The sequence below is a fragment of the Equus asinus genome, chromosome 17 (assembly GCF_041296235.1).
Source record: "Equus asinus isolate D_3611 breed Donkey chromosome 17, EquAss-T2T_v2, whole genome shotgun sequence".
Classification (NCBI taxonomy): Eukaryota; Metazoa; Chordata; class Mammalia; order Perissodactyla; family Equidae; genus Equus; species Equus asinus.
The window spans coordinates 9,078,458-9,092,889 of record NC_091806.1 but is presented as its reverse complement, the minus strand read 5'-3'; the positions used below and the strand labels follow the sequence as shown (position 1 = coordinate 9,092,889).

At 44.0% G+C, this 14,432-nt stretch overlaps 1 protein-coding gene and 1 long non-coding RNA gene across 3 annotated transcripts in view; one reads left to right on the top strand and one right to left on the bottom strand.

The window, feature by feature from the left end:
• Window positions 1–12,080, bottom strand: part of HSD17B12 (hydroxysteroid 17-beta dehydrogenase 12) — a 154,697-nt gene extending 142,617 nt beyond the window's left edge. The window contains exon 1 of the mRNA XM_014861237.2: window positions 11,627–12,080. Within this exon, the coding sequence (XP_014716723.1) occupies window positions 11,627–11,786 (160 nt within the window). The 5' untranslated portion in view covers window positions 11,787–12,080. The remainder of the gene's footprint in view (window positions 1–11,626) is intronic.
• Window positions 12,081–12,174: 94 nt separating this feature from the next.
• LOC123277801 (uncharacterized) lies at window positions 12,175–14,432 on the top strand. 2 transcript variants are annotated; one of them, XR_006515020.2, is made up of 4 exons: window positions 12,175–12,304; window positions 12,402–12,830; window positions 13,151–13,297; window positions 13,837–14,426. It is a non-coding gene; the product is annotated as an uncharacterized lncRNA (long non-coding RNA). The 2 variants fall into 2 exon arrangements; XR_011495050.1 differs by having other exon boundaries at window positions 12,215–12,830; window positions 13,837–14,432.

Here is a 14,432-nt window from a genome sequence, read left to right as displayed (position 1 = left end):
TCTGCCCCAGACCAGTTGCGGGAATGGGTGATGAAGCCCGTTCTGCCAGCATCCTTTTACCACTGGTCCCCTCTGCTTGTCTTCCTCACCAGTTTTCTTCTCTTAACTCATGCCTGACAAATCTATCCTACTCTGCCGTCAGAGCCTGGCGCTCGTCACGCCTACCAAGCTTTTATCAGTCCACCACAGATAGGTCCACCACGTCCTGCCCTTTGCCTGCCCATTCTCTAACTGGATGCACGATCTGGAGCAAGTCATTACCTCTTCCAGAATACTCCCCTCATAGTTCAACTGAAGAGTTGCCACAGCCCTTCCAGTTTTGCTATTCTGTCATTATTCTCTTCTGCCACCTAATAATTTTTCAAGTTTCTCACAAAACACCGACTAAAACTAAAGACTGTCAACCTACTGTAGTATTTATTTCTTTCCATGAAGCAAATAAACAACATACTCAATGCTCTGTGGTTAACTTTCTAGCAGTTATTAGCTGTATACATCTATCATTCAATGCCTTTACTACCAAAGACACTTTCCAGGGAATTCGGTTCCATGTCTCCAACAATTCGGAAAGTCTGAAGGTTCTAGAAGGCTTGGGTTCATTTTATCAGGCCTTTAAAATAACGAAACTACATTTGGTCAACATATCCTAAAATTTAATTTTTTCTCTAATTCATCTCAGCCTTACCAGTTAACAAGGTTTTACTGAAACTTTAATTGGAAAAGGCCTTCTTTCTATAAGAAAAACTATTTGCAACAGTTTTATAAAGATTTGGGGAAGAATAATAAATATATCACCAAAATCCTATTAATATTGAAATGTCTATTAAATGCAGCAGAATGGGTGGTTTCCTGTAACAATTTCCTAAAATCACAGATAAGGACAGGCTGGCTTATTACCAAGGCTCCTTGAGGCCGTCTTTTTGATAGCATTGCATTTCACACTTTCAAAACTGTTACCCCAGCCCTGCTATATAATTCTGTAACCAGTCTTTGTCTAACTAGCTTTGGTTTAATTTCAATCTAGCTTTTTAGATGTGTGTCACTGGAGCTTTTAAAACAAAGAGGAAATAAGGTGTACAAATTATTTTGCAAAACAAAACAAAAAAATGCAAAACCAAAGCAACGCATCCCACCCCAAGTGAAATATACCAGAACCTCAAGCAAAAAATATTCATTCACTAAATATTGTCTATTGAGCACTCTTGAGAGGGCTTACAGTTTAGAACAAACAAGGTAATGTACGCATGCGCATACATGCAGGCGCGCACACACAATGACTAAAAAGGTAAAGTGTGAAAAAGCCCAGAAGAAAGAAGAAAACAAGCACTATGTGAGTTTCAAAAGTATATGATTGCTTCCATCTGGGCAGCTGCAAGGAAAAATTCATAATCTGGACTCTGAAAAGTGGGTAGAATTTCACAAACACAGTGAGTGAGGAAGAGTGTGCAACAGAAGAAAGAACACCCCAGGCAGAGTGAAATCAACACTCAGCAACCACAGAAACTAGCAAATGTCTCTGCATGAGCGAAAAGACACAGAAGCAGAAAGAAGTGGGAAAGTATAGGCATGTCTGGGCCACAGTACCTCATTCAGGGATGCGTCCAAGAGAGGATGCAGAAAGGGCCACATTAGCAAATGAGACCAGAAATAGACAAAAAGGATCAAGGAGCTTGATCTCTGCAGACATTAGGAAATTCTGAAGTTTTGGTGTAAGGTGTAAGGGCTCATTTGATTGAAGATTCTTCCAGAAGATGAAACTTGAACCAGAGTGTAAGATTTGGTAGGAAGGCGGTATGTCAAGGGAACTTAGAAAAAGGTGTGGATGGGAGAGAAAGTGTGATGGCAGAATCACTAAGCTATAGCAACTTCCTTTCTAGCTGTGGAAAGAAAAGCGTGATTCTAAGACTTAGAGACGGCGGAGTAAATTGGCCACTGGCTGCATTTGGCCCCACCGACATAATTTACTTGGCCTGCAGAGTAAACTTGAGAAATTTTCACCAACCTTAAAAAATTAAGAAACTTTCCACATGAAAATCTACATTTGGGGCTTCTCGTGAAAATCTGAGAGGACGGGGTCAATGTCACTGAAGGGCAACAAGTGGCTACATAGTGGTGGCACTGAGTAGACCACAACTGAACACCCACATGGTATCCAGACATGCGTTTACACCTGGTCTGCTCCACTCATTAACCTTCCCTGCTGGAGACATCTGAATTTGCTGTCCTGATGTACAGGCTGGGTGACTAAAATTAGCAAAAATAAGGAAGTCCAGAACAGGCGGGGGAGAGTAGAAAAGCTGAATTTTAGACATGCTGGGATTGAGATCTTCAATAATCATCCCAAAGGGAATACGCAGTGAAGTAACACGAAATTTGAGAAAAAGCCTGGGCAAGAGAAGATGGATAGATAGAAATAAGAATTATCCCCACAAATAAAAGTGATAGCAGATATAACAAGAGCATTCATATGGTATGAACTACATAAATGCCTGATACTGTTCTAAGTATTTCACACCCACTAACTCGTTAACTCATTACTTAAACCTATTATCATCCTGACTTGACAGATGAGGAAACTGAGGCACACAGAGATGAAGGTGATACAGCTTGTAACTGGCAGAGCTGGGATTCAAACGCAGGCAGTCCAGTTCCATCGTCTATCCAATGAGAACTTCCTCCTGAGGTTATAGTCTATATATTTTGTCTTTAAATAATCTCACTTTCAGAGGTTAGGAGACTGCTAATGTTTTTTTAGATTTATAACTAATAACTTAAGAGAATGCAGAAAGAAGATAATCCCCCACAAAAAATACATTATCTATCGATCTCAAAAAATACTGGAATATCTTACTTAATAGATATTTCCACTCATTTGACAAGTATGTACTGACACTATGTGCAGACACTGTTCTAGGTGCTTGGGACACAAAAGTGAACAAAAAAGACAGATCTGTACCTTCGTGGTGCTTCCATTCTAACAGGCAGACAAACAAGAACATAATAAATGAGAAAGTATACAGTATGGGAGATGGTGACAAGCGCTATGACCAAAAGGACAGAGGGAGCAGGGCAACGGGGATCAGAGAGGGTGGGGAGAGAGGATCACGAGCTTAAAGGGAGGAGGGAAGGTTTCATTGAGAAGGTGACATGTGAGCAAAGACTTGAAGGAAGTCAGAGTTAGCCGTGGATGCCTGGGGGAAGAGCTTTCAGGAAGAGGAAATAACCAAAGACCCCAAGGCAGCAATGCCAAGCGTGCTCAGGGAAGTGCATTCAAACGAGGAGTGAGTGTGGCCAGGAGGGGGGAGAGTGTGAGGGGAAAGTGGGCAGAGATGAGGCCAGAGGTAGGAGGAGAAGGCTGGTACTTGAAAGCCTTGTCCGCCACAGGAAAAATTTTGGATTTTAATCTCATCAGGATGAGAAGCCACTGGAGGATCTGGGCAGAGAATCACATGATGAGACTGAAGCTTTTCAAGGATCACTCTGGCTGCAGTGGAAGGATCAACTGTAGCGGAGCCAACGTGGAATGAGAGACAGGAGGCTGTTATTACTATGGAGGCGAGAGATCTCAGTGGCTTACCCCAGTGGTAGAATGGGCTGGATTCTGGATATTTCAAAATTACAGTCAATGGGATTTCCTAATAGACTCTATATGGGGTGAGAGAAGAAGTGTCAAAGATGACCGTGAGGTTTATTACAAATGTAATGGAAAAGTTGCACATAACCAAATTTTTCTAAGTCCATCGTACCTTAGGTTCACTATGGGGAACCATATTCAAGGAACCACTTAGTAAATCTTTTCACAAAGCAAGGAATCCTCCTGTAGCTGCACTAATCACTTCCTGGTGGCCTTGTTCATAACTTCAGACTTCCAATAGTTTATCTGCTGAGTGAACTACAGTATTTCTTGGTTTTAACCATACCTTCTCATCTGAGTAATGTGTACAAATAAAAGATGTTCTTAAAAATATGTTACTTGGGGGGCCAGCCCAGTGTCATAGTGATTAGGTTCCCATGCTCCGCTTCGGCAGCCAGGGGTTCGCAAGTTTGGATCCCAGCCACAGACCTACATACCGCTGATCAAGCCATGCTGTGGGGGTGACCCACATACAAACTAGAGGAAGACTGGCACAGACGTTAGCTCAAGGCTGATGTTCCTCAAGCAAAAAAGAGGAAGACTGGCAATAGATGTTAGCTCAGGGCCAATCTTCCTCACCAAAAAAAAAAAGTTACTTGGTAACCATAAAAACACACAAAGGACTACACAAGAACCTCATTTGCATCTCATCTCATTTCATAATAATCCTGCAAGTGTCAGCTCCATTTAAAAGACAAAAGAGGTTATGCTCAGAAGTTAACGATCTTTGCCCAAGGCCAAATAGTTTAGCAAGCAGCAAATCTCATCCTGTATGCACTGACTCCAAAGCCCATCTTTCCATGTGCCACTGTGCCCCAATGGAATTCTCCTGAGAGGCCATAATTGTCCAAAATCTTAAGTTCTCTAGCCTTTCCTCTCATCCCCCGGATCATTTACATAGAAATAACTTCACTTAACGGTGGCAAAGATAACTTTTCAGAAACTGGATCTTCCCCCTGGAACTGCCAGTGAGAGAAAGGGCAAACGAATTGCTTCCCAGACAAGAGCAGTAGATAAAACGAGGCATTCCCTCTGACCCGGTTTGCGGCAGGCTTCTCAGTTATCACACCATGGTTTTATGGCGGGACCTGGAGAAAGCACAACCCAGTTTCAGGGTTCATTCAACAACCCTATCGCCGAGGCCCTGGTAAGACTAGAATTTCCCACGCCACAGGGATCCAATTTTTCCCCGAGGGAGAAATGGTCCCTGAAAGGCGAGAAGCAGACGTGCACAAAGGTGGCCTCCTTTAAAAGGCAATTTGAACAGAGATTATCTGAATACCTTGCCCTGGTCTGCCTCTGTGCATGCAACTTCAGGAAGAGCACACAAACACGGAATTCTGCTGAAAGTTGCAACTCAACATTCCCCTTCTGCTTAAAATGCCCTCAGCTGTCTCCACATTCTTAGGAGAGATTAAACAGCCCACTGCTGGCCCTGGTGCCCTCTCCAGCCTCCGCTTACCTCATGCCCACCTTTCTTGGCTCCAGTCACTCAGCCCTTGTTTTACAAGAGCCCTGCTCTTTCCTGCCTCAGGACCCTAGCACCTGCTGTTGCCTCTGCGCTGTCTGCTCCTCTTCAGATCTCAGCTCACTCGTCGCTTCCCCAGGGCAGCTCTCTCTGGCCTTCGCTCACAAGCTCTCACAGAACCAAGTATGTCTTCTCTCCACCACTTCTCACCACACGATTTGTTCATTTGATTAGTTTGCCATCCCTCTGGTTTATTTGAAGGCCCACGGGCAGTGCTCAGCAGTACTTTTGGTGGCGGATGGACAGATGAATACTGTCACATCATACTCTCCACCAACACAGGGAAGGCTCTGCTCACCCACCTCCATAGCCTGAATCTCAATCTATCCCAGAAGACAGGGATGCAAACTGCTATAATATTTTTATTTTCACTAAAGAGAATAAAAATGGAACAAAGGATCCACTGTGCTATATGCTGAAGTCATATGCTATCGACAAAATTAGTAGGTTGAAATCCTAGCCCCCAGTGATGGTATTAGGAGGTGGGGCCTTTGCGAGGTGATTAGGTCCTGAGGGTGGAACTCTCATGGATGGGATTAATGTCCTTGTGAAAGAGACCCAGGAGGGGCTGGCCCGGTGGTGCAGCAGTTAAGTGCACATGTTCTGCTTTGGCGGCCCGGGGTTCATGGTTCCAGTCCTGGGTGCGGACATGGCACTGTTTGGCAAGCCATGCTGTGGCAGGCGTCCCAGATATAAAACAGAGGAAGATGGGCACGGACGTTAGCTCAGGGCCAGTCTTCCCCAGCAAAAAGAGGAGGATGGGCAGGTGTTAGCTCAGGGCTAGTCTTCCTCAAAAAAATCATCAATAAATAAAAGAGACCCAGGAGAGTTCCCTGGCTCCTTCTGTCATACGAGGACACAGCAAGAAGACAGCTCTCTATGAACCAGGAGGCTGGCCTCACCAGACACCAAATCTGCCAGCGCCTTGATCCTGGACTTCCCAGCTTCCAGAACTGTAAGAGATAAATCTTGTTTAAACCACCCAGTCTACAGTATTCTTCTTATAGCAGCCCAAATGACCTAAAACATATTATTAAAATAATTTTTTTTTAACTTATCCTTATCTACAAATGGCATTTAACAGCACTGGAATTGATCTATTCAAATCCACTTACCTGTGTATTCTGAACTTAAAAATCTCATTATCTCAACCTTTCAACAAATTTTTTCTGAAGCTGAAAGAAAGAAATTATCCTCTATTCAACCAACCAAAACAAGCAAAAAATAAATCAGTTTTGCAGCTCAGCCCTCCCAGGTGCAGCAGCAATGGGAATCTCAGTTTTCTGAAGATGCAGTCGCCCAGGTATTAACTTTTTCTGACTAAGCCTTATCTTGTCAATTAGTTCAAGTGATGAGTGGGTAATGCTACTAAGGCTAAGAATATTACTCATAATAACAAGTTCTTAAGCATTTATGTGCCAGCCACTGTACTGAATAAGCATGGGCACTTGAAGGTGGACCTGCTCACCCCGATCTGGAGACTTCTTCTATCTAGGTGCATGGACTCCCTTTTTGGAGCTGAAATGCAGAACAAATAAAAAGCTTCAAGAACTTTTATGACTAAGTTCATTTGTTTCTCTGCCCTCCTCCACCTGCCCTGCTTTTCTTAAAAAAAAAAAAACACAGCTTTTTTTTAAAACACAGCACTACTGTGATCACCATCAGCTCAGCAGTGAGAACAGGCAGCCACACCCACATCTCAGAGTTCCCCAAATGTCAACAGGGAGCGTATTACATTTACCAAGCTAGGCCTCCAGAGGCACTGAACCCATTTGAGAATGCCAGAGTGATAAACACAAAACAGCATTCGAGGTCAGACCCAGCCATATCGATGACAGTCAGCCCCTTTGCTTTTAACAGGAAGCACCCGTGTGCCTTTCCAGTGTTTTCTCATGGAACAAGATTCATGGTTGCAAATCTGAAGAAAATCCCAAGCTACCTGATTCTAAAATGTGCCACCTATTCTGCAAGGCTTCCAGAAATACCACGCGTGTGCAAATTTGAAAGAGTGCCTTCAATCCAAAAGCAATAAAGTTCCTGGAGTATAAAGGATCACGCAGTCTGTAAACCAATCACCAACACACACAAGCATGGGGATGCTGCAGAATGGACAACTTGACTTCAAGTCCTGATTCTGTAACTCACCAGCTATAAAATTGCAGACAAGGACAGACATTTACCTTAGCCTCCATTTCCTCCTCTGTACCCTGGGGATAATGGAGCACAGCTCAAAGAGAGATTAAAACTAATCCATAGCAAGCAACTGGAACACTTCAAGCATTCAGTAAATGGTAGTTACTAACATTTCTTCTTGGCTTACCAATTTAAATAATCAACATTTCATACGTGATTCCTCAAATCATATGATACCTCGAAGCCTAGTTAAAGAAAAGGCACCTACTGAGGCCAGCCCCATGGCCGAGTGGTTAAGATTCTGTGCGCTCCACCTGGGCGGTCCAGGTTCGCAGGTTCAGCTCCCGGGCATGGACCTACACCACTCATCAGCCATGCTGTGGAGGCATCCCACATACAAAACAGAGGTAGATTGGCTCAGATGTTAGCTCAGGCCTAATCTTCCTCAAGGAAAAAAAGAGGAAGGTTGACAACAGAAGTTAGTTCAGGGAGAGTCTTCCTCCAAAAAAAAGGCCCTGGTTACTTGAGTAGCCTTCAACCATTTGAGGTAACTAGACCAATCCTGGGTAGCTATCCAAGGTAAAAACAGAAATTGTGCACCACACCTGACTTTGAGAGAGTCCTTTGATTCTTGGAACTGGGCTAAGCAAAGCCAGTTTTGACAAATGGCTTTCCTACATGAAAGCCCTAGCACAACATGCCCTTTGTAAGTCCTCACTGTCCACTGAATGAGGAAAACCCTGGAATACTACAGGGCCAAATGAGCCCCATCAGCAGCCAAGGCTGCAAAATTTTAGGGATCTGCTAATTCAGACGTGCAAAGGGCAAAACGCAGAGGTGAAGACCCTTTACAAAATCTAAACTCACTCCAGAGAATGGAATTTTATTCAGCAATAAAAAGAAGGAAGCACTGAAATAGGACACCCCAGGGATGAACCTTGAAAACTCTGTGCTAAATGAAGGAAGCCAGTCACAAATACTTCACATTGTATAACTCCATTTATATGAACTATCCAGCAGAGGCAAACCTACATAGACAGAAAGTAGATCAGTGATGGACTACGGCTCGAGGGGGTGGGAGTTGGGATGTAACAGCTAACTGGTAACAGGAATTTCTTTTAAGGAGGATGAAAATATTCTCTCCTTTGTTTACGACAAACTGACCACCTTTGTTAGCAAAGTTCTTCCGATTACTTGCTACATAGTGACCTTCAAACAAGTGAAGCTCCCCTTTCACAGGTTCCCTTTGTACTCCTAAGAAGTACAGGAAGTATTTCTAACAATGCAGGCAAAAGAGGCTGACCTCCTAAACTGGTTGACCCCATCTGCTAGGGACCTAGTGAACTCAGCAAAATTCACTTGAGTAGGAATGTTACTGGAGGGAACCAGGGAAAAAGCCGGCCTGGCTCTAGATCAGGAGATGAAAGAAATAAATTAGGGGCTAGGCCAAGCACTGGATGGTCTTAAAACCCTAACTAGACTAAGGAATCTGTGGTCTGGAATATTTTTACTGAATGCAACACATACCTGGATTTCAGGTTTCTTCCAAGATTTTGTTTTTAAGTTTAGAAGAGCTTGTATCTGGTCAATGTGCCAGTTACTATAGGAAAAAACAAAAAATGAGGACCCACCCCCAGCCATTCCTGCCCCTCAGATTCTAAAATCTGAGAAATTAAACATACTCACATAAAGAGACTTAAGACGAACAAGAATAAAAATATGCTATCAATGCAACACACATTACTATAAAATACTTAAAATATTTAATTGGTTATGGAGAGAGAGATGCTAAATGAACATTAGTACTAGAAAGTACAGTCTCTGACCTAGGATGGTTTGACTTTTGATTTTTCGACTTTATGATGGTGCAAAAGCGATACGCATTCAGTAGAAACCCCGCTTCAAATTCTTACTTTTGATCTTTTCCCGGGCTAGCAATATGCAGTATGATCCTCTCTCAAGATGCCGGGCAGTGTCAGCAAGTCCTAGCTCTCAGCCAGCCACCAATCATGAGGATAAACAACCGATACACTTACAACCATTCTGTTTTTCACTTTCAGTAGAGGATTCAACAAATTACATAAGATGTTATACACTTTATTATAAAAGAGGCTTTGTGTTAGATGATTTTGCCCAAGTGTAGGCTAATGTCACACATTTAGGGCAGGCTAGACTAAGCTATGATGTTCCGTAGTTTAGGTGTATTAAATGCATGTTCAATTTACGATATTTTCAACTTACAATGGTTTAACGGGACTGTGTCCCCATCACCAGTCAAGGAATATCTGTAAGCATCGCCTCCCTGAGACCTGCTACTAACATTCATTTAAAGAAGGTTCCACAGGATCAGAGACGCGAGATGACAGCAACGCTGTGCGAGAAAACTTATTAGCACTATTTACATACAAAATTAATTCTAAAATCGTAACTTTGGTTGAATAAATTATCTACCTATTTTTAACTACAATTCAACTATTGATTCAAGTATCATCTCCGCTGGTTTGTTTCTCAAATTCTTTCAGTTCACGAAAGAATCTGTCTAAGAGGAACTACTTTTAATTTGTTTTCCAAAGATTCCCTGAATTTGGAGAGATAAAGGAAGCATTTTAAGATCCAGGCCACTACATATAAGTAATGTTACAAATAACTTAATCATTTCTTCTGTTCAAGGACTCTGAAAAGAGAGATTTTTCCAACAATCCAGGGTAAACTGAATAGACGATAGTTCACTTCATGACACTGTGATCCTCTCTGCTATCTCCCAGTGTTCTCGTTCAAATTTCATCTGTAAATCTTTCAAACACTTCCCTTAATTTATCCAATATCCTTCCTTTGGGACCAAATCTTCTCAATATAAATACTACTTATGAAATGACAATGTCACACACTTGACTTTTACCATGGACTCATATATAGATGACATGGACCGTATGAATTATTAGCCACTATGGTCAATTTTAGATAGTAAAAAAAGAGTTAACATTAGTCTTGGCCTAGGAATTACAAAACTCCCTCTTGATCCATGATTTCCTAAGGCACTGGAGTCTCATGTGACTATTTCAAAAGTCCACAAGCCAGTTTCCCAAACCTGACCACCAAGAATATGGGCAAGTCAATTGTGAAATCACAATCTCGATTATAATCAAGTAGAGCACTTCACTTGTTTTTTCAAAGAATATCAAAAAACAGTCAAAGATTTTTAAAAATAAGCATTATAATGATAATAGTTCTTTCCCATGCCGGACAGAGCTCTCAGATATCCATTCCTACCTTAGATGTTTTCTCTTTATGTTGCTGTTCCAAAGGGTTCGTTTATTATGTTTTTCTGACTGAGTTGCTTAAATAATTTTGAAGGAATAAAGTGAAGAATATGGAGTAACATTATTTGCGTACCTTACTTGAGCCTAGACTGAAAGCAACCCCTAACCACCCCAAAATTCACTAAAAAGTTTCGTGAAGCGAACATACATTCATAAAAAGCACGATATTTACATCACCCCAGAGAACGACCGCAGCATATCATTCGGTTAAAAAAAAAACCAAGCTAAAAGAAACGAAAAACAAAAGAAAAGCAACCAAAGAAAGGCAGAAGCGGCAAAGAAGCAGGCACAAAACTCCCCTGCAGGTCATTTTCCCAACTTCTCCAATCTGACCCTTGTCCTCTATTCAGCTCACTCTACGTGGGAAGACTTTTTCCTGTCAAAGGTCCTTTTGCGAAAAGTATTTCTGATTTTAACATGAGAATTCACCGTTTTGCAGGAGCAAATTCTTGCTACTCTTTAGGACGCCAAAACAGTTCAGCGAGGATTAAAAAAAGAAAAAACGATTTTGTAAATTATAGGAAATAGGCCAAATCCAAGTAAGTGGAGAGAGAAGATTCCAATGAGCAGAAAGACTTCTCAAATTCCAGGCCTCTTCCTCCATCCTCACCCCAAAAGTCCACAGCATGCTTGTGTGCTTAGCACAAGGCAAGCGGAAAATTTTCTTTGAAAAACACTCCTAAGGGGCGAACCAAGGCTGCCTCCGGGCCACGATCCCGGAATGGCTTAAAGGACACAAGCCCCAGCGAGTTCAGGCCAGACTTCTCCTGCATCCGCCCACGGCCCTTTAGCTTCGCGGAGCTGGGCCAGCAACGTATTTAGGATTTAAAAACTCGGCAAGTCTAAGCAAGCCAGAAGATGCGTAAGGGGGCCAAGCGGGTACGCGGGACGCAGGAGCCTGGGAAGGAGCCGAGGGGAGCTGGGGAGGGGAAGGCCAAGCGCTGGGCCCGCAAGTGTCCAGCGGGGGCCAAGCGGGCCCCGAGGCCGCGAGCCGCCCCGGATCCGACTCACCTGCCCATTCACCGAGCCCCGTGCCGACCCCCGCCTCGTGCCCCAAACCCCAGACCCGAAGGGCCGTGAAGAGCGAGCAGGAGACGCGCAGGGCCAGGTAGGCCACGGTGCCCGCGCCCACCCAGTACAGGAAGCCGGCGGCAGGGAGAGCGCTCTCCATGGCTTTCCACCAGGCCTCCCTAGCTTCGTGAATGAACAAAACGAATGAATGAATCCAGGCGCGGCCGTGACGGTGAGGACGACACTAATACGCGCTGCTCCTACACCGTTCGGGGCCTCACCGCCGCCCACGGCGCCGTATCTGTGCCGCCATTGGTGAGCTAGCTTTCCGTCTGCGCAGAGTACGTCAGCTATTGGCTGATTCCAGCTTCACGCCCCGCCCACGGCCCCTCTCGCCCCGCGGGTCGCGTTCCCGTTCTCAAGGCGGCTGATGGTTCACGTGCCAATCAGGCTTCAGCCCCGCCCAAGGCGTCGCCCCGCCCCCAAGATTCCGCCAGAGGGCGGCGCGTCTCACCCCACCAAACCGCCCAGGTCTCCCATTGGCCGCGGCCGTCCTCGCGATCGCGGAAGCCTGCGCTCTGATTGGCCAGTCGGACCCAGCTTGGTGGGAGCTCGGGTTTCGAGAGGGTCTGGGATCAGAGAAGCCGCTAGGAAATGGGAAGATTGCAAATGAGAAGTGTGCGTGGAGCTGTGGTTTTATTGTCACCCCTTTATTAAACACTTCTGTACATATCGCTGTTAAATATACTGTCATTGTTCCCATCAACTTTGCCAGATGAAGGTTTGCAGCCCGTGTTTCTATGTCTTCCCCACCACACGCCTTCGCTCCGGTTGCACTCGCTTATGGCCAGCCTTGTGAATGCCGGCTGCTCCCGCCACGCTGAGCACTGAACAACATAGTTCCCAGTGTCTTGGAGTTCAAGGTCAATAACTTCATGGAGTCAAGTAACTATAATACACAATGGCATAAGAGCTGTAAGATGAATGAAAAATATATTATAGGCTCACAGCGTGGTGAACAATAAGTTTGGGGAAGGGAGTCCATGTTTTAACTGGGCCTTAAAGGACAAGAGAGATTTGTCTTTTTTTACTTCTGTTTTCTGTTGGGGCGGTGTGGTGGAGTTGCAAGGGCGCACAAAAGTCTGCAGTCCAAGGAGAGATGTGAGAACTACCTCAGCCAAGTTGGGAAAGGACTTCTCACAAGGTAAGTTTAAGAAATTGTAATGCAATAAATTCCTTCACATTTATTCTCTCACCCTCCCATGAAAAGTTTTTGTTTCCTTTTCTGGCATGGATTTCGGCTCATTTAAGACACCTACAATTTTTTCTTAGCCAGTAGGGGCTGCTAACTCAAGACGAGAGTTTTTTAAAAGGCAGGAGCTTACGGGTAATAATTCTTTTTTTTTTTTTTTTTAAGGATTGGCACCTGGGCTAGCAACTGTTGCCAATCTTTTTTTTTTTTCCTGCTTTATCTCCCCAACCCCCGCCCCCCCCCCCACACACACACACAGTTATATATCTTAGTTGCAGGTCCTTCTAGTTGTGGGATGTGGGACACCGCCTCAACGTGGCCTGACGAGTGGTGCCATGTCCACACCCAGGATCCCAACCCTGGGCCGCCGCAGCGGAGCGCGCGAACTCAACCACTCGGCCACGGAGCCGGCCCCACGGGTAATAATTCTAAGGGTCAACAGTTCAACATATCTTGAAGCTAAAGTCGTAATTTTATAATACTAAGTTTAAAAGCCTCTTCTCTCCTTGCCCAGTCCTCCACTCTTTCTCCACTCTCTTATCAGATTAATTAGGTATAACCCTAAGGCTGTTACTGTTCTTCATATACTATGTAATATAACATTATGTCTATATAGTGGAAGGTGATTACAAAATGGAGTCACACATGTCAAGGGCACCTAAGATGGAGCCGGGATGCCATTAGGGAAGTGGGGCTTATGCACGTCTTTACCCAGGTGGAAGGTAAACTTTTGAACTGTGCTTCACCACTATCATTCTGGTGTAAGTAAGAAATATACTGACTCCCATGGATAAGAACTTTCTGCCTTAGAGATGGCCTTAGCAACCAACCACATATAGTCAAGAAGTAACAGTTGTTGCCAGGATCAGTCACAAATCTTGCGAAACAACCTACATAGGTTTGCCAGAATTTCTCTCTTTTTGCTTTTATAAACTCTTGCCTCTTTTGTTCTCCTCAGGGCACTGTGGGGGCCTGGAATTGGCCACCCCAACATATGTCTCTTTGGCATGATTATTTGGCGCTGGTTACTTTGCAGACAGGAAAGCAACTGAAAAGTAGAATTTACTTACCCTTTGTAAGAGACATTTACATTGTAAAGGAACTCTCCATCTGTAAAGATATCTCCCTCTCTACCAAGAAGAAGGGGGGATGACGTTATCTCTAGAAACTCTTAATCAATGGGGAAGGCAAGGACTAAAATCTGTATTTGTTTATTGTGCTTGTCTGGTAACCTCCTGTAACTGACTACCCCTGCCCCCAACATCCTCCTTTGTCTTTAGCTGGATATGATATTTAAGTTGGGGGCTTCAGCCATTTTGGCGAGTTGCTCAGCTTGCCTGACCTCTCCCATGTATACATGTTATAAAGCTTTGTTTAATTTTCTCCAGCTAGTCTGTCTCATGTGAATTTAATTTGTTCTCTGGCCAGACAAACCCAGAGAGGGTAGAGGAAATGTCTTCCTCCCCTACAGCACATTTGAGTTTCTACTCAAATCTGTGTCTCCCAAATTACAATTTTTAAGACCCCCAAATAAACATTTTTGATTCTCTTACA